The sequence below is a fragment of the Pterocles gutturalis genome, unplaced genomic scaffold (assembly GCF_000699245.1).
Source record: "Pterocles gutturalis isolate BGI_N339 unplaced genomic scaffold, ASM69924v1 scaffold22683, whole genome shotgun sequence".
NCBI classification, from domain to species: domain Eukaryota; kingdom Metazoa; phylum Chordata; class Aves; order Pterocliformes; family Pteroclidae; genus Pterocles; species Pterocles gutturalis.
The window spans coordinates 9753-32114 of NW_010118690.1; the positions used below are offsets into that span (position 1 = coordinate 9753).

The following is a 22362-nucleotide window of genomic DNA, read 5'->3' on the forward strand; positions in this document are numbered from 1 at the left end:
GAAAAACAAGCACGTGATGAAGCAGTTCAGGTATAATATATCTGTAGTTGCAGGGTGACAATGAAATGTGTATTTCTTTTTCATTTTGGCTGCGCAGTCTTTGTTACTTTCTATCTTACCTCCTTCGTTCAACGTTAGAACAGTATACTCTAATATTTCTCCTTTATAATGTTTCAGTAGTGAGAAAGAGAGGTAAGTCTTGAAGTCTCTATAGAGAAGTATTATAGATGCTGGGTAGATGATTCATGCCAGGCTTAACCTCTTTTTGAGAAACATTTGCTACTGAATTGTAATAAAATCGTTATGTTTTGGTAACACTTAAAACTTTGAGAGAAGAAACAGAAAAATGTCCCATATCATATGCCTACCCTCATAGTTTATCGTACTTTTTACAGGATCAGTGAAACTCACAATGCAAATGTGTTTGTATTCTGGAATCCTGGTGTGGGTTGTTTTTGGGGCTTTTTGTTTTGTGTGGGGTGGGGGCTTTTTTGGGGGTTTTTTGGGTTTTTTTTAACTACAGCATTCCAATACTAAGTTTTCCCAGCCTCATGCGTCCAGTTTTTTGGCACTCTTCTCTATGTTAGAATCTAAACCATAAGTTTTTGTCTTATATAAACTCCTCCCTCTCTCTCTGTGCCTCAGATCACCACAACTGAAGATCACCTGTGAATCCAGCTTCTGCCAGAGCTTAGTACTTAGCGTTAGTAACTGATTCAATCTCCTTGTTGAAAAATGGGGCATGTTACTGACTTCAGTGGTTCAGAAGCTATTCTTGAGTTCAAAAGTGCTGGATAAAACTCTTTTTGAAAAATCTATTATTAAATGTTTCTGAATTTCCAAGGGTTGATTGAGTTATCAGAGAAAAGTACCTTCCAGATTGTTTATAAAAATCTGATCTCAGTGATCCTGTTTTTTTGTAGTTATTCATACGTCTTTATTCTGGAATGCAACTTCCCTGGAGTCCCTTTCTGGGATTTTGGGTGTTCTTTTTAGTCCTTTCCTGGGTTGTGTAGGCCTTAGGCTGTTGTTAGGCTGGTAGTTGAATTAAAACAAACACTGCAGACAGGCTTTCAGCACTAAATCCCACTTATGACCACACTGTTCTCTCTGTATGCCGTCTGCCAGACCAGGGATCAAGCTGATGCTTCCCACTATGCTTTTTCCATGCACAAGTTGCTTAACAGTTGAGCAAAGCCCTGTATTTTGAGGCATGCTGTAGCTTCCCTTGCTGTCTGCTATAAAACAATGTGTATTCTCTGCACAGGGGAGCTTTTCCTGCACTGTTGCGGAGCTGGAACCACTCCCAGAATAATAACTTTTCTAGCAGTTAGTATAACTACGAACAAATAATTCCATGTCAGTGAACTGAAATGAATCATGAGAGTTCTGGCCTATAAGTATGTCTTTTAATTTATGCAAAAACTCCTCAAACACTGGAAGAATACAACACTTCTAAACATAACTACTTTACTGGAACAGTGATGAACTTTTACTGTACATGGAATCGCATCATTTCAAATCTCAAGGATTCCAGAAATGGTATAAAATTTCAGTGTCTATGGAAACTGGGCTGCTGCTGTTTATCTACCTGAACAAAGTCTTTGTCAGCCTCAACTATTTCTCAGATCCATTCCATAAAACCTGCTTGCTTCTTCCTGACACCAAATTCTGCAGATTCACCTTTAAACCTGTCCTTCCTTCAAGCTTATTTTAACTTTTTACTTACGGGATTTACTCGAGATATTTTTTCAGCTTTTGCTTGCTTTTTTCCATTTAGTAGCACTGGTACCTAATTCAAAATGTGCAGGCTATACTGGTCCATTTTCAATGCCACCTTCAAGGTCTTTGTAAGGAATGTCCAGCAGAACTAGTATTTGTTTTTGTGATGCACAGGGTGTATTCTATAAAACTGTTTGCATTTGTGTGGATTTAATAGAACAGTTGTAGTAAAGTGTGCCATATCTTGTCTTATTTATTTTTTTAAGAAGAAAATGAATGTATTTGTACAATGCTGTTACTGAAACTTTATGCAGGGAAGAGTATGGTTACTGTGAAAGCCACTGTTTTGATAATCCATTACCAAGCTATATTGCCTGTGGAGATGAGGACAGTGCAGTTAACATCATATTCACTAATATAAAATGTTGTGTGTGAAACAAAAAAAAGTTCACTTTTTTTGGTAGTTCTTCATTTCTTTAATAAAATTAAGTATAAGGTTAATGTTTTCTAAATATATGTCTGCATTTTTGTAAAGCCAGTATTTAAGAATGCAGGGCCCTCATCTAACCATGTAAAAATGTTCATCATTCCAGCAAGTTTTGGTTTGTGCTGATGAAATCGTATACTGTCTCCTGAAAGGAAGATAATTTATTTGCTGGTATAGCGATGTGAGTTTACAGTGCTGGACTTTGTGTCAAAGAGTATATTAAAAGTGTATTTAAATATATATATTTTAATTTATTCTGTCATGCAAAAGAGACTAATTTTTTAATATGATAAGGATTTAAATAAGACATTAAAAATACATTTTTCCCCAGACTTTCAGCTAAACCAAATAATCACATTTCTTCTTAGTAAAACTTACCAACTCAATGTCTCTTTATAAGTGTTGTATTTAAATAGGAGGTTTCAAACATGCTTTATTTTCCCATGTGTTGCTGCTACCAGTATAGCCATTCTATCAGAAAAGTTTACAATACCATGTATAGTTTCTTAATTAATCAGAAAAAAAGTAAAAATTGAGTTGTGAGGGAGAAATCGTGTATTCAGTGTCAAAATCCATTTTGTTTTATAACATCATTCAGGTATTTTCAGAATCTTAACTTAAATACTAATATTCCATGGCAGCATATGTTATTTCTACATCACCTATGTCCTGTGGGGTGTTTAAAATGTTTTCAAATACTGTAGTTAATTAACTTAGTTTAATAAGTTTGTTGAGTGGATAGACTTTTTCAGGATGAACAAAATATATGGCAAATGAATGTGTAGCTTAGTTCATACAACTGTGCTTTCAATGTATGTTCAAGCTTCTGAATATACTCATATTTGCATATTATTCCTTTATCTGATAAAAACACAGTAAAATTCTATAAGCAGATGTTAAAATATAGGTTTTGTTAGTTCCTTTTTGTTTTTTCCTAAAAGAAAAGTTAGCATTTACTTTTCTATGACTAGGAGCGCAAGAGAGCCCTAGAAGCAGAACGGCAAGCCCGAGTTGAGGAGCTGCTGATGAAGAGGAAAGAGCAAGAAGCACGGATTGAACAGCAGCGGCAAGAGAAAGAAAAAGCACGAGAAGATGCGGCACGGGAGAGGGCCAGGTAACTTTGCTGTAATTTTGTTGGTTCCCTGGCCTTCTCTGTTATGCTTTCCAGCAAGCTGCAGCTTCTCTCTCTGACAACAGTACCTTCATAGCTCTTCAGGCTTTGCATTTTAAAAAGTAACATTGATAACTATTCTTGATGAGTGGTTTGAAAGAAGAAATCAAGTGAGTAATCATAAGTTCTGTAATAGAGTTTTGTCTTCTTTAGGTACATGCACAGTATAACACGCAAGGCTGTATTTTATTTTATTCATCTTAGTTTTATTGCTAACAAGACCTTTGAATAATTTGCCTTTTTCATATTTTAGCTTAGTTTTCAAAGGAAGCAAGATTAATGTCCCTGTGTTCCTCATTTTCTCTGCTCTCCAGTAACTTGGACTTACTGGCATCAATTTGAGTTCACCTTTTTGTAGACACCAGAGATTGCATTTGTGAAGCAGAAGGCCAGGAAATCAGGCTTTGTTAACTCTGCTGCATATGAACTACTTGTGTTACGTTTTTGCCCATAATCAAAAGTTCATAAAGGTGCTTTCATATGGGCTCTTCTCTCTGTTGAACCAAACCTAAGGTGCAGAGAGAATGAATGCTGGGTGGCATTGCGGAGTGTGAGAAAGGTTGACTTTCAAGTCTGATTCAGGAAAACTGCTTTCTGATTATTGTTTAGTTCGCGAAATTCTATTTGTTTTCATGTGCTATTGTTCCCTCCTTCCCTACATTTTCACTGCCACAAGCATTCTGTAAAACCTAACTTACGTTTTTCCTATGACAAGAAGTGTTCACTAAGGTTCTTTAAACATTTTTATCGTCACAACGTGTTTTCTTCCAAGTTGTCATAAAGAGGTGGGTTTTTTTCTCCCAAGTAAAACATTCATAAATGTGCTGATCGCCGTTTTTCATCTTCCAACGTCATGAGCAATTCTAGCTTGAGATCATAAAGAGATTCAGCTTTCAATTAGATGTTTAGTGAGTTGTGGATAGGATCTGTGGTCTTGCCTAGGACTTCATGGACCTTTCCTCAATATATTGAGCCAAAGTCATAATGAGATAGAGTGAGCTGGAAGGGATCCTTCAGTATCTTCTTCTCATTCACAGACACTTGAGGAAAATTGGGACTAACAGGGACAATTTTGGTTATGCCATTTTGGGAAGATAGGCACTGTGTGTGTAAAGCTTCTCCATCTTCTTCCATTTGCCTTCTCTTACTTGAGTTGCAGCAGATTTCCTCTATATTTCCTGCTATAGCACTCAGTTTTCAAATGCTTGGTACGGGATATTGGAGTACCACGCTTGCATCTGTTTTTCTTTGATAGATGCTGATTATACAAGGGAGATTTCTACCTTTTTTATTTTTTTTTTTACTTTTGTGAAAAAGTAGGAAAGACTGTATGTGTGGTGCCCTATAATCTGGTGATTCTGTTATGTCAGAATGGCCTCAGAGTTATTGCATCTCCTTAATATTGGTTCTGAGGGTTTTCTAATGTAGTAGAATTAGAGGAGGATTCAAGGTGTCCTGGTTTAGAAGTTAAGGGAGAGATGAGCCTGACAGGAAACTGGCTGTACTGTCCCTTCCATCTTGGGCCTCAGCATGTTTTGGTAGAACCTCAGGGGTGTCATTTGGTGTTTTGTTTTGGTGGTTTTTTTACCTGCTGCTAGGATTTTACTATTATCCTGAAGATTTAATACTTGCTGGAACAAGTAATTTTTGGAATATCTGCTTAAAGTTTCTTCAGTATAAGCTTTACCATGTGCATCTGGTGATGATTAAAGCATCTGTATGAAAGGAATAGTGTACTTAAAACTGAATTTAAAATCCCCTCTGCCCCTATGGTACATTAACTTGATTCCAGTAAGGTTTTAGGTGTAATTTCAGAATATTTTATATTCCAGAGAGTTGAAATCCATAATATGGAAAATTTTGTTCTTGTCAATAGAAATCATAAGACTGTATAATATAACCTAATCATGTAAAAAGCATGCTTTTCAGAAGGGCTTGTACAGGAATTATGTTGATGCTCTATACATTGAAACTGTAGAATTTTGTTTCAAATATTATTGATCCAAAGTATACAGTGATATTAATTCATCATGGTTTTTACGATTAAACAGGTATTTAATAATGTATACTAAAAAAAATAGCTAAAATAACTTTGGGTTTGGGTCATGTGTTAGTTGTGAGGTTTTTCAGCTCGTGGTGTGAGTCAGGAGCTCTTTAAAACAAGAAGACTGTAGTTCAGTCTGTCTTTATATACCTCAGGGGAGATAGCATATAATCTACCTAATGCTTCTCATCCATCATCTCCTCCTCACCCCCCTTCCACACCCATGGTGCTTGGGAGGAGTTCACTTATACTTTCTGAAAGAACAATTGTGTGTAGTGTTTATTGTTAGACTTGCTTCCTCCCCCATCTTCTTTCCTATCTGCTTTTATATTTTCTGTGGCTTTTTGTTTTAAAATGTTACTTTATCTGAGCCTTCTACTTTTACTGAAATGACTTTGTTTTTCTGTTGTTTTTGAAAAAAAATAACAAAGAGAAATCCACACAAAACAAAAAGTACTGCAGCTAGGGTAATATTCTTTATCCTTTCTAGCTTTGTCACTCAAGCTAATTTTAGAATGAAGAGATGGCTAATGGCTTTGCTGAGTTTTACTCAAAGCTTATGTTAACTTCTTTTGGCCCTTAACAGCTGCCAGACTTCTAGGAGAAGTGTTTCTCTCCCATTCCAATTCTTTCTGTACAAACAGCTTGAGTAGCTGGCTTTCTTACTTTTTAGAGTTTAATAGCTCCCCTGGCTTACAGATCACTAGTTATTGTTGATGAAACTGTTTTCTGTGGGTTTCTGCTTAATAGTTATAGTAACAGGTCAAGTTATGCCTCTTGCTCTTCTCTCAGGCAGAAAAAAAATATTAATCTCTTCAATAAGGTGATGCTCAGGGGATTCACAGGCTCTCAGTGGCATCCACATGCATAACACCTGTGCTTTAGCACTTTGCTGCAGAGGGGAGATAGAGTTGCTAAAAGTGAAGAGGACAACTGGAGTTTGAGGCCTGATTCAGTTTTTGGAAGAGGGATGTGGGGCAGACAGGTTCAGTGGGCAAAATAGGTCCTGACCGCAGTTATGTACAGAAGGTGACAGTAAGAGAAATACCAAATCACAGCAAAAGATTAGGCATCTTGAATGTTTAGAATTGCAATATTCAACAGCATCAATTTATCACTCGTGAGTTTATCATTTGCTGTTGGTCAGAGTTTTATCTGTAAGTTTACATATTCAGACTTCCACTCTTCGTCATTTTTATAAAACACGCTGCCCTCATTACTGCATGTTTTTTCTTTGATTTGCCGTTGTACTCCTCCCCTTTGGTTCACAGACTATAGCCATTGGCTGGAGAATGGTGATGGTGGCAGGGTATCACATTCATCACTGTTTTGTAGCATCATGTTATAACTGTCATTGCTCTGGTTTGGACTGAGGTATGATAGGAGGTTCCGCTTGAATATGAGAAAAAACTTCTTTCCGGTGAGGGTGACAGAGCACTGGAACAGGCTGCCCAGAGAGGGTGTGGAGTCTACTTCTCTGGAGACGGTCAAAGCCCGCCTGGATGCGTTCCTGTGTGATCTGATCTAGGTGTCCTGCTCCGGCAGGGGGATTGGACTAGATGATCTTTCAAGGTCCCTTCCAATCCCTAACATTCTGTGATTCTGTGATGATCCAGGTTCCCCTACAAATGTTCAGGTGCCTGCCTCTATTAAATCATCGAAATCAAAACAGCTGTCTTCTCTGTTACTTAAGTTGCTTTCTGTTGTCTGTCTTTTCTACTGAGTCATCTTCAACTTCATTTTTTTGTGGTGCTTGTTCTCCGTTTCAAACATAAATTAGTCAATATTATGCATACTTTACATTGTTACAAGTTTTCCCTATATTTATTATTTTTTGGTTAGAGATCGAGAAGAGAGGTTGGCAGCTCTTACTGCAGCACAACAAGAAGCCATGGAAGAACTACAGAAGAAGATTCAACTGAAGGTATAAAAGGCTATTTCAGTTAAAAAATACATCAACAATATAGAATTTCTGCAAAATAATTTTCTGTGCGTATGTTTTATTTAGTGAAGATGTTACAGTGCACTGTACAGTGTCCTGAATTACATAACTTTACAAGAGATTTTTATTTAGACTTTTGCGTTAAGAGGACCTTGCTGTTGAACATATACTGTGCAGTTTGGAAAAAACAGGATGGAGCTCTATGGAATACATTAAATTCAAAGCTTTGAACATGAGAACAAGTAAACCTGTACTTTCCAAGAGAAGTCAAAGTAATTTGGAATTAAATCATGAGGAAAATCAGTATGTAAAAGCTCTACACTGTTCAGTGAACACAGTTCACCAAACAGTCACACAAGGTGCTATCTAAAGGTATTGAAATTGATGCCATCGAGTGTGGCATACTATTTCCAGGTATTTCAAGAAATAGGCATAAGGATTGAGCCCCTTGTAGTTCACCTGTTCAGCTGAATTGACTGTCCAGTGGAGAACCAAGTTATCAGAAGTTTTGAAGAGGTAGACAGTATTTTTCAAGAAATGTAAAGACTTGTAGAATGACAAATTATGTTTTTAAGGTTCTGAGGTGGAATTATGTATTAAAGTATCAGTTAATAAGTTATATAAGTTTTTACTCTAGGATATTTTGTGTATATGTGCAAATAGTTTTTCATTTCGGTGTTATTCTTTGCTCTGATCCCAGTCTGAAGCACCATAGCTACATTTACTTGTACTGTAAAATGCAGTTTTGTTATTAAATACAGGTTCTTAACCCAGCTTCTGATTTTAAATAGTAGTTAAGTTTGTTCCATTCTCCTGAGGGTTAGGTTTGAAAACCCTCTGGAAAGTATCCAGTGAACTCTGTCTCCTACTGCAGATAAATAACAATTAATTTATTGTACTTTAATTTGTACTAGATGGTTTCATATCTGTCAGTGGAAACAGCACTACATGTTACATATTTGTAGTACTGAAAGTTGAGCTTGTATTCTGTACTAGAGTGTTTCATTAAGAACAAAACCAAAACTGAGATGTTAAATGTAACTAAAAGATTTACAGAAGGATTTGCAACAGATTATTAATTGATAATCACCTATGAAACAAGAGTGCTGATTGATTTTTAAATCATAGCATAATGTTGTCTATGATGTGATGACTTTTAATGCCTTTCAGAAATAAAAAAGTTTCAATTTTACAGAAGTTCACACTAACTGTATGATATTTGGTAATTCCTGATATGTCTTTGCACAGTTTAATTCCATTCGTGGTACTTCAATGTGTTTTTTCTTTGTTGCTTTGATTATTTTCCACTCAGCATGATGAAAGTATTAGAAGGCACATGGAACAAATTGAACAAAGAAAAGAGAAAGCAGCTGAATTAAGTAGTGGAAGACATGCTAATACTGATTATGCACCAAAACTTACACCATATGAACGAAAAAAACAGTGCTCATTATGCAATGTAATGGTAAGTTGGATAGAGAGAATACTGTCAGAATTGCAAGGCCAGCCTAAGCCTTGAAGCTACAAATTATGCTTCCTAAACAAGCAAGAATGCTGTACATTTTCTGTGTCCCCACTCTGCTCTTGTAAAACGCAACTTATTTTGGATTCTCCTGTCCGTAAATCAGGTGGTTTAGGGAAGGTTTCAAAGGACTGTAGAGTTTGTAGCTAGAATGGAGAGCATGGACAGTACTCAGTTGTTAGCTGGCTCTTCTAGGAAAGCAAGAATTAGGGAGCATCAAATGAAGGTAGTTAAAAGCTAGATGTAAAGCAAAGTAAACAGTGTGGTTCTTTACATAGCAGGTAGCTGAGCTGTGAACGCCCTTGTTATAAGATCCTGTAGATATTTGAATTTAAGGTGAGTTCAGGGGGTGATCAGACAAGTTTAATTGGATTGAAATTCACCGAAGGTTACTAGATACAGGAAACCACATCAGGCTCAAGAAGTTCTTGAACTGGGTTTGATTGGAGGCTTGAAAATGTTGAAGAGGAGAATCAGTGTTCGCTTTGTCTCTTCTTTTGTTTTCCTTAGTTACTTTACTTTTTGGTCACTGTTGGAAGCCAAGTACTTTGCTAGGCAGATCTCTGATCTCAACATGATACCTCTTCCTGTGTCCGCCCTTCCATATGTCCCAGCAGAGGTGAAGACGAGGAATCCATACAGTCACTGAGTAGGAAGCAGAAAGATCTGTTCTTGTTGATAAATAGTTGTACTGATTTGCAAAGACTATGCATTACTGAATAAAGACTTATGTCTTACTAAGCGTTATTTCTCTTTAATTGCTGAATTAAACAAGATTGCATGGGATCACTTCAGGCAGTGCTGGAGCAGAAACTCAGCTTCAGCAGATTGGAGTCTTGTATATTCACTGATAAAGCATTTCAGAATGAGAATCCTATACATGAACTTAGAAGTCAAAAGGAGATGAGAACCCAAGACTTTTTTTTTTTAATCTGTTGTTATACTGCTGGCTAGTAAATCATCATGTAATATACTCTTAAGTCCTGCATAAAAGATATTTATGTAGATTAGGTAGAGGAATGAAGTACTGTACTTGAAATTCTGAACATACTCCTCACAAATTGGCATGTATTATATTTAAAATATTGTTATTTATAGTTTACAGAATTATCAAGGAAACAATTATTATTGTCATTGTCATTACAGATTTCATCAGAAGTTTACCTTTTTAGCCACATTAAAGGGAAAAAACACCAACAAGCTGTGAGAGAAAACAGTAGTATACAAGGACGAGAGCTTTCAGATGAAGAAGTGGTAAGTTTTGTAATATTTTTTCCTCTGTTGCTTCTAGTTTTAAATGCCATTCAGCTGAGTAGCCTAAGAAAGACTTGAAAGTCTTGAAAATTCTTATAAAGGAATTGAACAAGAATATTCATGTTAGCATGGGAATAATAGTGCTTTTTTGAATATAAACTACCAATGAAGAGGAACAAAAGAAGCAGTGGATTCAAATACTTCAGGCAATTGCCATTTGAAATAGATTGTGTATAAAATAGGACTAATTGCTTTTCTATTAATCTAAAGGCATTTTTCATCTCACTACATTTATCTTTTCATCATAAAAATCTGATGCGTTGCAGGTATCTGCATTTTGCCTTTTTTTTTTTGTTTTGTTCCTTCCTGTTGCTTAAAATATCTTTAGTCCTTTTTAACATTATCAGATGTGCTATCCTGTGCATCAAGGTCAGTAATACTGAAAGTTGTAATGATAAATTACTTTAAAATGTAAGATAAGAAATGCTTTGCAAGGATTAGCATTGATAGAAAGAACAATAATTAGTTTTTCAGTAGCTTCTTTAGAAGAATTTGGCACTTTAGAATGATTTTTAGGAAGCACTGAGGACATTTTATACTAAATCAAGAAACTATGCTGTTTTGAAGAAAAGACTACTGAATGGTTGTCTGCTTTAATTTCTCATTGCTGCTGCCTGAATTGGATGACCGTATTAAGTCAAGGCCTTTTCTGTGAGACAAGCTATAACAGTCAGACTTTGAGTTCTGTCTTATCCAAAAAATTTGTGAATGCCCATGTGTTATACCTGTCAGATGTTAGGAAGAAATACTGTACAAGCCAATTCTCCAGAGCTGATTCAGATTTAACTTCATTGTGTTTGGAAATCTGTTTCCAGTCAACCTGATTCAAATGATACAGCTCAGTACTTCTAATTTTTGGCCGTCTCCTTCTTTCCTTCACAGTTCTTGTTAGTATTTTTATTTCTTGAAATCTTCTAATTGTTTACAGCTCCTTACATCCAGTAGCGTCATCTTTTCTTTTCCTTTTTAAAAAGTTTTGGAGAGTTAAGTCTCTGAGGTAATCACAGAGGTAGCTATCACTGGAAAAACAGAAAAAGAAAATTTGAGAGATACAGTAATCTGGAGGAATAAAGTTTTGCTGAGTTGCAGTTTGCCTACCCCTTCCTAACTGTAAGGAAAGTATATAAACTATCCTTGCAGTTTCTTTTTTCCTCTTTTACAGTGCTAAGTGGGAGTTGTGTGGTTTTGGATTTGGTTTTCGATGCCAGGTTTATCTAATCGGATATATGGGAGAAGGCTTCACACTGCATCAATTTTCCTAGAAATACAAGCTGTGAGATGTCCTACAGTCTTTCATGTTGGTACAGGCACCGAAGTGTGGGCAATCTCTAATTTCCTTGTATCTGTCTAGCTTTTGCTTGTGTCTGCGTAGCCTCTGATAGTTGAACTACGATTCTTGCTGGGCAGCTGTCTCAGATGAATATGGAGGAAAACTGAACTAGATTTTCTTCTGACTGTTACATGCTATTCACAACATCTAGTTTGATAGCTTAACAATTCCAGCTTCCAGAAAAGAGGATCACCTTATAACAGCTCCATTTCTGCCCAGCTGGTGAAAAAGAAGTTCCACTAGAGGGCACAGATATCTTGATTTTCGTGGTGTCCAACATCATATGCTTAAATCCAGTGCTTTTCCGCAAAATATTTTGATGAGAACTTAAGGTTAAGGTTAAGTGTATGGGATTTCTTAAATGCATACTTAGTTCAGGAGCAAAAGGAGGGAAGAGTTTTAACTGAGTGAACAGCTTGATGATTACAATAGCAGATTTAAATATCCTTAATCAAGATGGTACACAGAATTTGACATACTGGCCAAATATGGATACTTCTATTGTTAGATATTTAATATATTATTTATAGCTATATTTTAATTAGTCTAAGGATAAAGGTCTGAACTCTTCTATTGGAATCTGAAATTTCCTTGGCCTGCAGCCCTCTCGTGGTTTTCTTTTCTCAAAGAGCAGTAATAAGATATGCATGCTAGAGATACGGTCACTGTAGAGTAGAAGAGCAATTTTATTTATCAGAGCAATCTGCTTTGTGTACCTCTTTATTCAGCATGCATAGTTAATGCTGGACTTCGCCTCCCCAACAACTAAAGCATTCAGTAACTTTAGTTAAGTTTTGAAATACTTGAGAAAATTTTCCGACGTCTTATATAGAAGTAAAACCGTATTCCAGGGAAGCATTATAGTATTCATAGTTAACTTACTCATCACTGGTTTCAATTTTTTATTCAGCAAAGGTGTCTGTAGTGAGAACACACTTGTACTACTTAAAGTTATTACTTGTCATCTGTGGTGTTTTTAGGTTATATACATCTTGTCTGTGATCCTTCTTCCTTGACATACAAGATTTTATTTATGTCACCTTTGACCTAATAAAATTTCACCTTTAAGCACTTGACACCTCAGATAACTTACTCTTGACTCATTTTGTGTTAAGCTTGTTAATTATAATAGGCAGCTGTCTAGAAATAAAGCTTTTTTTAAATTGTAGCCTGACCACGAAATTTCTTTATTATTATTACTTGAGAAACCACAGGAAGACTTGAAATACGCTTATTTTGACTGTATCAGTACCACAGAACGTAAAATTTAAGTATTTTCTTAAGACTTTGGAAACTGATTTGATAAGTGTTAATATTTGATAAGTGATAATAGGCCTCAATACAGTAAGGATTCTTGTTGGTTGATTTGACTGTAAGCAAAAGTTAAAAGCTCTGTCAAATGGTCATTTACACTAATTTCTCCGGACCAGGTGGATTTTAGTAGTTGATCTTGCCAGATATAAAAAGAAACAATTACATTCTAGGTTTTTTTTCCTTTGCTATGGCATCTATAGGTTCTGTGATTCTACAGATGCTTTCAGAGATAAAAGTAGACTTCATTTTGGAGCATTTTTCCATTGTTCTGGAATTAAGCATATATTGTGCTTATTCCAGCATATATTGTGTGAGAGCTGACAGCTATTATTAGATCATCAATAAGATGGATTCACTTGTAGATGTGATACATTTGGTGAGACTCAGAAAGAAAATAGGTTTGTTATAAATGAAGATACTCAAAATGAAAAGTCATGAAGTTACTTCCAGGATCGTATGACAGCTTCATTTCAACTCAGCTTTTTGGGTTTTCTTCAGTTGGGTGTTAGTCTCCAGCTTGAAAGGATGTAGATTTCTCTTAAAGCAAAAATCTATCAATTTTGAAACAGTGGTTATCATGTGGAAGCAAATTCAGTTCTATTCACATTTTTACTTCCTTTTTTGCTTTTGTCTGTTCTCTTATAAACACATTCATTTGTGTAGATGGCAAAACTCTTTCAGCAGAGTAGGCTTCAGGCTAAAAGTCATCTTTCCTGCAGTATATTTCTGGAACTATCACTGTCCCACATCATTTCACCGTTATCTTTAGTGGAGTAACCATGTTCTATCCACGTTTTCTCTCGCTGCTTAAATGCATTTCTTTTTCCGTCAAACTTACAGCTTTACCCTCTTTTTACATATTATTTTCTGTGGTATTGATTTCCTGTCCCCTGCCTTAATATTCATTTTACTTGCAGTTCAGCAAAAGATGTAAACAGTGTATGCAGTTTGGTTTCTGTGACTTCACTCGAATCAATTACTGTGTTTGAAATTGTGACTAATCGTTTTGCTGACACAACACTGTGTGACACCAAGGGCTTATGACACAAAGGCCATCACTGAAGAGGTGCCTGCTGAAAGCCCAAGGACAGCATATGGTGACTTCATTAGGCTGAGGAGTCTCTGCAAGGACTTTGGAGACTTTTGCTCCAACCTGTAGCTCCTAGATTGTTTATTCAGTTTTATGCCCCTCTTCTTTCCCTCTTTTTTTTTTTGCCTTTCTTGTTTATCTGAGTTCACTTTGAGAAATACATGTAACATCAGCAATCCTTATAGCTTCCTTCTTTGCACTGTTGTTCTACCTCTTGTCTGCATCTCCTGCTATTTAAATACCATGTTTTAAAGCTAGAGTATAAATAATGTAAATCCATGCAGTCGATGAATGTTTCTAATAAGTGAAGGGTGCTTCTAAAAAAAAATATGATGTAGATAACTTGACAGGGGTTTGGTTAATTTATATAAGGTGCATGCTAGAATTTTATGTATTCAAAGGAGGATGGAGGAATATTAATGAACCTTTGGTTGCATATGTGAAAAATGTGCTTTTTTATCAGGGAAGAAAACTCACTCTATTGTCATGATGTAAATGAAACAAAGAACTTCTTAGAGGTATATTTAGATCAAATGAAAATATAATCCTGTGATGGAGCAAAGAGATTATTGTTGTCTGAGACTGACAGTGTTAAAATGTGAGGATTTATAGAAAGACATGGTTGGTTGAGCCCACACACATTTCTTTTGAAAAAAACCCAAATCATCAGTGACTAGAGCTTACTCTGTAGTGTCGGTTGTCAAGTTGGCTGGGGTTGCAGCACAAGCCTTTTCTGGCATAGGTCTGTCTGGAGTGTAGCGGGGTCTGATTTACAGTGTGTGTAACTGCGCTGGCAGGTTCCCCTGGTACAGACACGGTTGCACTGGCAGGATGGCGCTTTTGCCAGGATGTGGTGAGAGGCTGCCTGAGAAAGCAGAGTTGTGCTGGTACGACTTCTATTCCAGCCATGTAAGGTTTATAGTCAGTACAACACACAGGAAAAGTTGATGTTCGTATGAGCTGGAATTTCTAAAAGCCTTTTAGGGGGCGAGGCGTTGTTTTTCTTTAGGAAATCGAGCTGTTTTCTGAAAGTTGTGTGCTGCTTCCATTATTTCTTGCAGAGGAAGTTACTAGATGTGGGAATGTTTTCATACCTGACCTTTCCTCTTTTTCGTCTGTCTTTACAAGGAGTTCTCTTGTCTGGAGAAATGGTGATGCCTGGACTTTGCTAACTATTTTTTTTAACACACTGTGTTTTTGTTTAAATGATATTATATATAATTATTGTTTTTATTGCTTCATCTTTAACAGTATTGGAAAAAATGCTTTTTGTTTTCCATTCTGAATCAGAGTGTTTTCAAGTTCTTTTCTGTAAATGAAGAATGCTATCCTATGAGCTCCTTTTGTAACCGATATCTAAAAGATGATTAAGCAAAATGGAAAAGAGTAACACTAAGTATTAACAGGTTTTTCATTTCATCTAATAGAGGAGTTTGAGGTATTTATACCTGTGGGTATGTGGTCTTTTAGAAATTGTTATGCAAGATTAATAGTTCTCTTTTTTCTCCTTGAAAATTCATGTGTGTGTTAGGTATCTATTTCTGTTGTCAAGTGTGTTTTTAGCCATCTTTATTTATTCTGATTTTCACTCTAAGTAATGAAAGTCTCTCGCATTCAGTTTAAAACTCTTCTCTTGTGTTTGATTATTCAAGGCTCTGGACTAAGGCTTTCATATGATTTTTTTTTCAACTGTGAACACTGTGAGCCTAAGGTTTGCAGCATTGGTCTTAGTCTGGTGTATGTTTGCACTACAGTCTCTTTTGAACATTTGAATGATCAGTTATGACCATGACAGTACAAGGAGATGATCCTGACACAGCTCTGGTGATATGTAATGCTGCAGTTATTTCTGGATAATACAGTGGTGCATACAGTTTAGTCATAAACTATTTCTTGCATCCACAGAGTTACAGAATATAGACTACATTATAAATTCTTTTTTCATTCTTGGTGTCTGATCATAGTTTTCCAACAGTAGCCCTTTTTTCTTCTCTATGGCTCAGTGGAAGCAATCTGTAAATCACCTACAAACAAGAATTCCCCATCCAATAAAGCTTCAGGTTCTGGTTGAGTTTGCTTTTCTCATTTTTTTTAGAGGGGTTGTGTGTTGCTAGAGGAATGGAATTAGGCCAAGCATCTGTGGTCCGTTTTTGTTTAGGGATGTTCATATCTGCTGGATACCTGTGGCCCTTTCAGCACAGGAACTCTGACCTTGTAATTCTGCTGTGAATACATTTGTTCTAGAAGAAGTTGTCATGAATGATCATGTAATTATGAAGTTTAATCCATGATGCAGATTGCGGAAGGTCTCTCAGTGCTCTATACATTAATTCTAGTTTTTTGTACTTTACTCAGCAATAGCCTCTTACCTTTAACATATCATAAAATGTTTTTTTTCTTGATGAAAATGTCCATGATTAATTGTTTATTGGCTGTGTCTTTAATTGTGATGGATGGTCACCAACAGCTGCACCCTTCCTCCTTTTGGCTCAGATATCTTGAATATTCACAGCCAGTCAGAAGAACTGCTGCTGGCAGGGCCAACTGTACTCTCATTTGCCCCTTTCTGTTGCTTGTCCTTGCAGCCAGGTAATAATGTCAGTGGCTTCCAGCTTTCTTCCCTAATCTGCAGAGTGATGCTTTCCATGTCTGGTACTCAGAATTCTCATTCTCATGGAAGAAACAGCTTTACTTTGCCTTCTCTTACCATATTTTGGAGTGAAAAGTAGGAAAGGGAATGATATTCAAAATCCCAAGAAGTATCTGGACTTACTATTCAGAATATTATTTGCTATTTATCTTAGTGGCAGGCTGCCGTATCAGTCAGTTTATGGGCAAGCAAGGTGACTAAGAGTGCAGTTGGTATTAGCAGTAAAAGTAGTATTTAGTTTGGACATGTTAAAAAGCAGTATTATCCCTCATTTAAAAAGCTTAATCTTAATTAAATTAAAGAAGTGAAGGAAAAACCACTTTTACAATGAAAGGTCAGTCTTCAGTTTTGAATTAATAATAAAAGTTCTTTAATGCTCTGCACTCAACTACTAAAGTACTTTCTAGCATAGAACTGTGAATAATTAAAATCTTGATTTTGAGAAAATAATATTCAAATATCTGTTACTCTATAACCTGTTTCTTCACACGTGGAGCACTTATAATAACTCTCATTGTTGGTAACAGGTAAATAATTTCCTTAATTTGAGTCTTCTCCATATTTTGGAGTAGATCGTCACTTGTGGTGTTATAACAGTATTTGATCACAAACATTTGACCTCTTTATGATTAAGCATTGATGACCATTTGTGTTTCAAGCTGTCATTGTTTATAATGTTGAAAACTGAATTTTGCATTTGATGTAACTCATAGTCTGCTTCAGCATCTGTTTTCCATATTAAATATTGTCCTAGGCTATGAGGAAAAAAAATAAAATACTGAGGAGTTATGTTGAACCGTAATAAAATCATGAACAAATATTCCTGTGGTAACATGATTTAGAATTGAACCTTAAAACCTCTTCGAAATTTGGCAAATGTATCCCTTAAGTGATTATATACAAGTAAGAAACCGTTATTCCTGACATTGGTAATAAATATCGAAAATATTTTTTTCTGCAGTTACAGGATATTTTTTATTTTGAAACAGGTAAAGATGTTAATCCAAAAGACTTATGTAGGCTTCAGAATAGTTACCTATAATATATGCTAGAATATATTCCTTATATACCTTACATTTATACAAAACCCTCAGTTTGCTGTTAGTTTTTACAATTGAAGCGGTAGGTGAATGACAGAAATTATTATGTGATATAAGCTTCTTCAAGTATTCCTTTATAATCTTCCTCATGTTTATTACTTCAGTGCTGATACAAGAGGACAAGTAAAAACAAGTGTTTGTAAATTCAGAAGATTTAATTTAGATAAATATCTAGAGTCAGATATTTTTCAAGTTGCCTTGGTTTGCAGAATTGGGTTAGAAAACTTACAAGAATGCCTTTTCTTTCCAAACTTGGGGATTTAAGATTGGAAAGAATACAAAAATAATAAAAATAACCGGTCCTACAGTATTCTGGCACCTCTGCTTCAGTTCTGGCCAGAATCCAGAAATACGAAAGGGAATGAAAATGAAAAATAATAAAGAAAAAAAAACCCCTACTATAAACTTTCCAGTTTCCAAGAAGGTCATTTTGGCTTAATTTTTTGGGTGGAAGTCCAATAGCTGGAAAGGTCTTCCACTTCTATGAGTTGGTTAGTTTGTACATAATGGAAACACAGCTAGTTAAGCACCGTGTCACACTTGGTATCAAATGGGGTATATCTTGGGAAGGTCAGGCCTTCACGTGCCTGTTGCAAGACAGTAGGATTTCTCTCCAGTGCTGCTTTGTGGTAGCATGGGACCCTCCAGAGCTTATAAAACGTGGCAGAAAATACTTGATATACTAGGCGATGATCCTGGCCACTCCTGACAGCGACTGACTGGCTACAGACCGGAGGATTTTCAGAGCCTTCCTTCCCTGGATTTTACCGCTATGTGTGAGGGGGAATATGGTGCTTCGTGAGAGCCAGCAAGGAGCAATGTGCAGACTAGAGAACTGAGGATCTTAAGTTACAGCTGCCCTACAGCAACAAATGCCAGGCTGTGATTTTCTTTCAACTTGAGCAAATACAGATGCTTTCCTGCAGTATTGTCCTACCTATACAATCTTGCCCCAGGCAGGATTCATAGAAAGGCAATGCTTATTTAAAAAGAAAGGGAAGGAAAATAAGTATCTGTGTTATGTTAATTTCCAGTTTTAGAATGAGGAAATTTTGTTAGTAAGAATTCTGTTTGGCACACTTTACATCACAATTTAATGATGTTGCTATAAATCTTTGCTGACCAGTGAAATGAAGAGTAGCTTATGCGTAATACAGAGAACCAAAAGTGTCATGGTCAAAGAGATTGGATAGGAAAATGATTTTGCAGTTGTGTATGCTTACATGTCCAACATTTCGTCTGTCAAGGTCAGATATGTCGATGTTGTTGCTGTAATCAGGACATTAAATGAGGGGAGCTAGTCCAGCATATTGGTCTTGTCAATGGGTATTGTATGAAGAGGGTGTCAATTAGGACATTTATTCTCCAGCTGTTGCATTTTGTATAGATTACCGAGGTTCAGAATCTAGGTTGTGGTATGGTTTTCCTTATCCAAACCACAGTGGACTCTACTCAACTGTAGAGCATTTCAGCAGTTTGTAGTATTTGCTACACTTTTCATGGAAAAAAATTGCAATTATGTTTGTTCTGAAGTCTGAAAAATTTACTTTATTTCAGAGAATATTGATAGTAACGGTGTGATCATTGTAATACAAATATGTCATGTAAGAAAGAGGGGTGTAGTTCAGTATATGGAGAAAAGCCTGGTTATAAGAAGTGCTTAGTCAAATAAAATTATCAACTTTGAGTCATGAAATGAACTGGGTTGTTTTCTGCTTCAGGCAGTTGAATGGGACTAGGCAATAACCAGCAAGAACGTGACTTCATGGGTGACCTTATTAGTTTTAGCTATAATGGTTTTGGCAACTGGGTTTCTCATGTAGTTTGTAGATGAGGCCCATCTGTGGCATTTGGAAAGTTTCAGGATTCTCGGTGACTAAAAGTCAGGACAGTTGAGGGTGGAGGAATAAGAGGGGAAAAGCAAAGACCTCTTTTTGTAACTAATCTGTCTTGTCCCCTTTGTTGTGGCTGCAACGTGTGCATTTAGTGCCACTTCGTATCACCGTGCTTGTAAATGAAGTTTTGAAACTTTGGTGTTATATAAAAATGATTAGAGGTCTGTATGGCTATGTCAAATGACAACATGTGTCTATACAGAATACCATTAAATATCAAATTGCATAGATTTACTGGCTTAATTCTATGTTTCATAGGTATAGGTACAGTATACCTTGTGATTTTTCAAAAATAACCTTTAGTTTTGGTGAATGCGTGTAAATAAGCCTGGAGAGAAGTAGCAGGAGTATTTCTACTCTAATGCATCACGGAGCCATCACTGTCTATATGTGTGTGCATGTATATATATAGGAATATATGCAGATGGTCCTGAAGAAATATGTCAGCATTCAGTTCTTTTTTCCATATTTTGCAGCTGTACATCATAACATAGTGCAGACTGATTGCTCTTTGTGGCACAGATTCTGCCATCTTCATGAAAGCTGATACCTTATTTTGCTGCAACGTAGTTGATCTCGGCTGCACTACTTAGGGGTTGAGTTATCAAGTATGAAAAGTGATGGCAGAAATCTGATATGTAATGACCATCACAGCTGGTGTTATTTGAATCCTGAGATAAAAAGTATTGCATTAGCACAAAAACAGCAAAATTACTATATTAGAAATAAGTCTTTAAAGCAAAGCATTAGAGAAATCGTGCAGCTAAAATTAATGTTGCTGGTGTAGAAACTGAAACTGCAGTGAACATTTTTTGGTAGGTGTGAAGACATCTTGATAACAAAGCTTTCATTAGAAAAGAGCCTTTACGTAATAATGATCTGCATTTATAATAGTGTAAAGTCTCCAAAGATCTGATGGTTTACTAATATCTGAGGGTTTGGGGTGATTGTCAGTCAGAACGTGCTCAACATAGCACTGAATCAGGCCAGTAATGCCCCTTCATGTTGTCATACAGACAAACCCCAGAATGCCTCTATGGAGAGAGTAAATTAATCTTAATAGTTCTTACTACATTTAGCATTTACTTATAAAAAACCTAATAATTTTAAAAAGTAAAAGGCTTTCAGGAAGACTGGAAGAGATTACCCAGTTATTTTGCTTTAGCTTTATTAGACATTAAAAAAACTGAAATTCAATAAATTTATTATTGCTTAAATAAAAGCATTCAGAAGATGAAATAAATTTACTTTCTAAACACTGCACTGGCTTCACTGACTTTCATATAATTACAGCAGTTACTTTTGTGGTATGTTAACATGTCCAGCCAATGGTTGTGCAAGTAAAATGACTCATTCATTTAATTATTTAAAGGGTTGGACATACTGTACTTCAGTGTGACTCTGGGTTTAAAAACCTTTATTTTTTCAGATAACTAGTAGGAGCTTAATAAAACATGGCAATAAATATTTTTACACCGCTATGAAGCATAATCCAGCAGCATCTATCTTCAGGGGTCAGTTGTCATTCAATACCAAGCTATTAGTTATACCAGTTTCACACCTGAGTGGTGTAGATCTGCCTGCTGTGATAATCCTGTGCTTTGATCTGTGCCTTCAGAAAGTGGCTGGTTTTGTGACACAAGGTGTTATTACTCTAGTCTTACTTTAATGAGCTATACGCGTGAAGCCTGGTATTAATCCAAACTGCCACCCATGAAAGCTGAGAACTCTGAGAAACATCGTTCACGAAGGTGCTTGAGTTCATGTGAACAAAATGGTTCAAAACCATCCCATGTGCTGTTGACAGCAAGACCTCTTTTGGCCCTCCCAGGCTGATAAATGAACATGATTGTTGAACCCTGTCATTCTCTTTGAGTCATCTGCTAAGCCGCAGGTAGGATTATGAAGAAGAGACGAGTGTCTGCTAAGGGGATACAAGGGTTTGTCTCCCTCATCATTTCTTCAACTTTAGGGGAATAGCTTTGTTGGTTATTCACCTCTAAATGATGAATATTTATTTTAAATGTAGACCTTGAACTGTATTGGACTAGTCTATACTTTCACTGAAAGTCAACTAGGAGTTCATATTTTTAAGTAACAGTTTATTGAAAAAGAGGGACAATATTTATTCTCCTTTACTTTTCTCAGTAAGTATTCTCCCTTACTACAAAATATTCATGATGTGTTCTCTCCAGTGTGAAATAATCTCTACAAAAATTTCTTTTAATTTTTTTTATCATTTTCTTAACCTTTTGTTAAATATTTACCACTGTTGTTTCCTGGGGAGATAATCTATAATCTCCATGACACTGTAAGATTAAATATTATTTCAATATTTTCTGCAGGAGCACCTGTCATTAAAAAAGTACATTGTGGATATTGTGATTGAGAGTTCTGTTCCTGTGGAACCATTAAAAGATGGAGAAGAGAAACAAAAAACTAAAAAGAAAGCCAAAAAGCTAAAGGCACGGATGAACTCCAGGTAGCACCAATTTCTTTTTAATTGTTTTCTTTAAGTTTTGTTCTAAACTTTACCTTTTGTTCTTTAGTATGAGTGCAGTGGAAGGCTGAAATAAAAATTACTTGCTTTGGGAGTGTCTTGAAAATAACACTGATGAGCCTAATTTATGGCCACTTTCTCTGATTGAGAAAGAAAACTGAATATCGATCTGGAGCCCTTGGTTTCACCTGTTAAGAGCTTTTCTCATAATTGGATGCCAGTGCCCTGCCAAAACTGTAGCCTCTTCTAGCATACAATAGCATGTTTAAATTTGTGTAAAC

The 22362-nt window shown here is 36.1% G+C and overlaps 1 protein-coding gene across 1 annotated transcript in view; it reads left to right on the forward strand.

The window, feature by feature from the left end:
• The window catches only part of LOC104463840 (S phase cyclin A-associated protein in the endoplasmic reticulum-like), a gene marked incomplete at its 5' end in the record, with an annotated part of 113969 nt that overhangs the window by 6937 nt on the left and 84670 nt on the right, over window positions 1-22362 (forward strand). Inside the window, 6 exon segments of the mRNA XM_010076329.1 lie at window positions 1-30; window positions 3181-3323; window positions 7267-7348; window positions 8679-8831; window positions 10035-10142; window positions 21927-22063. The exon segment at window positions 1-30 is cut by the window's left edge and continues 14 nt beyond it. Coding sequence (XP_010074631.1) covers window positions 1-30; window positions 3181-3323; window positions 7267-7348; window positions 8679-8831; window positions 10035-10142; window positions 21927-22063 — 653 coding nt within the window.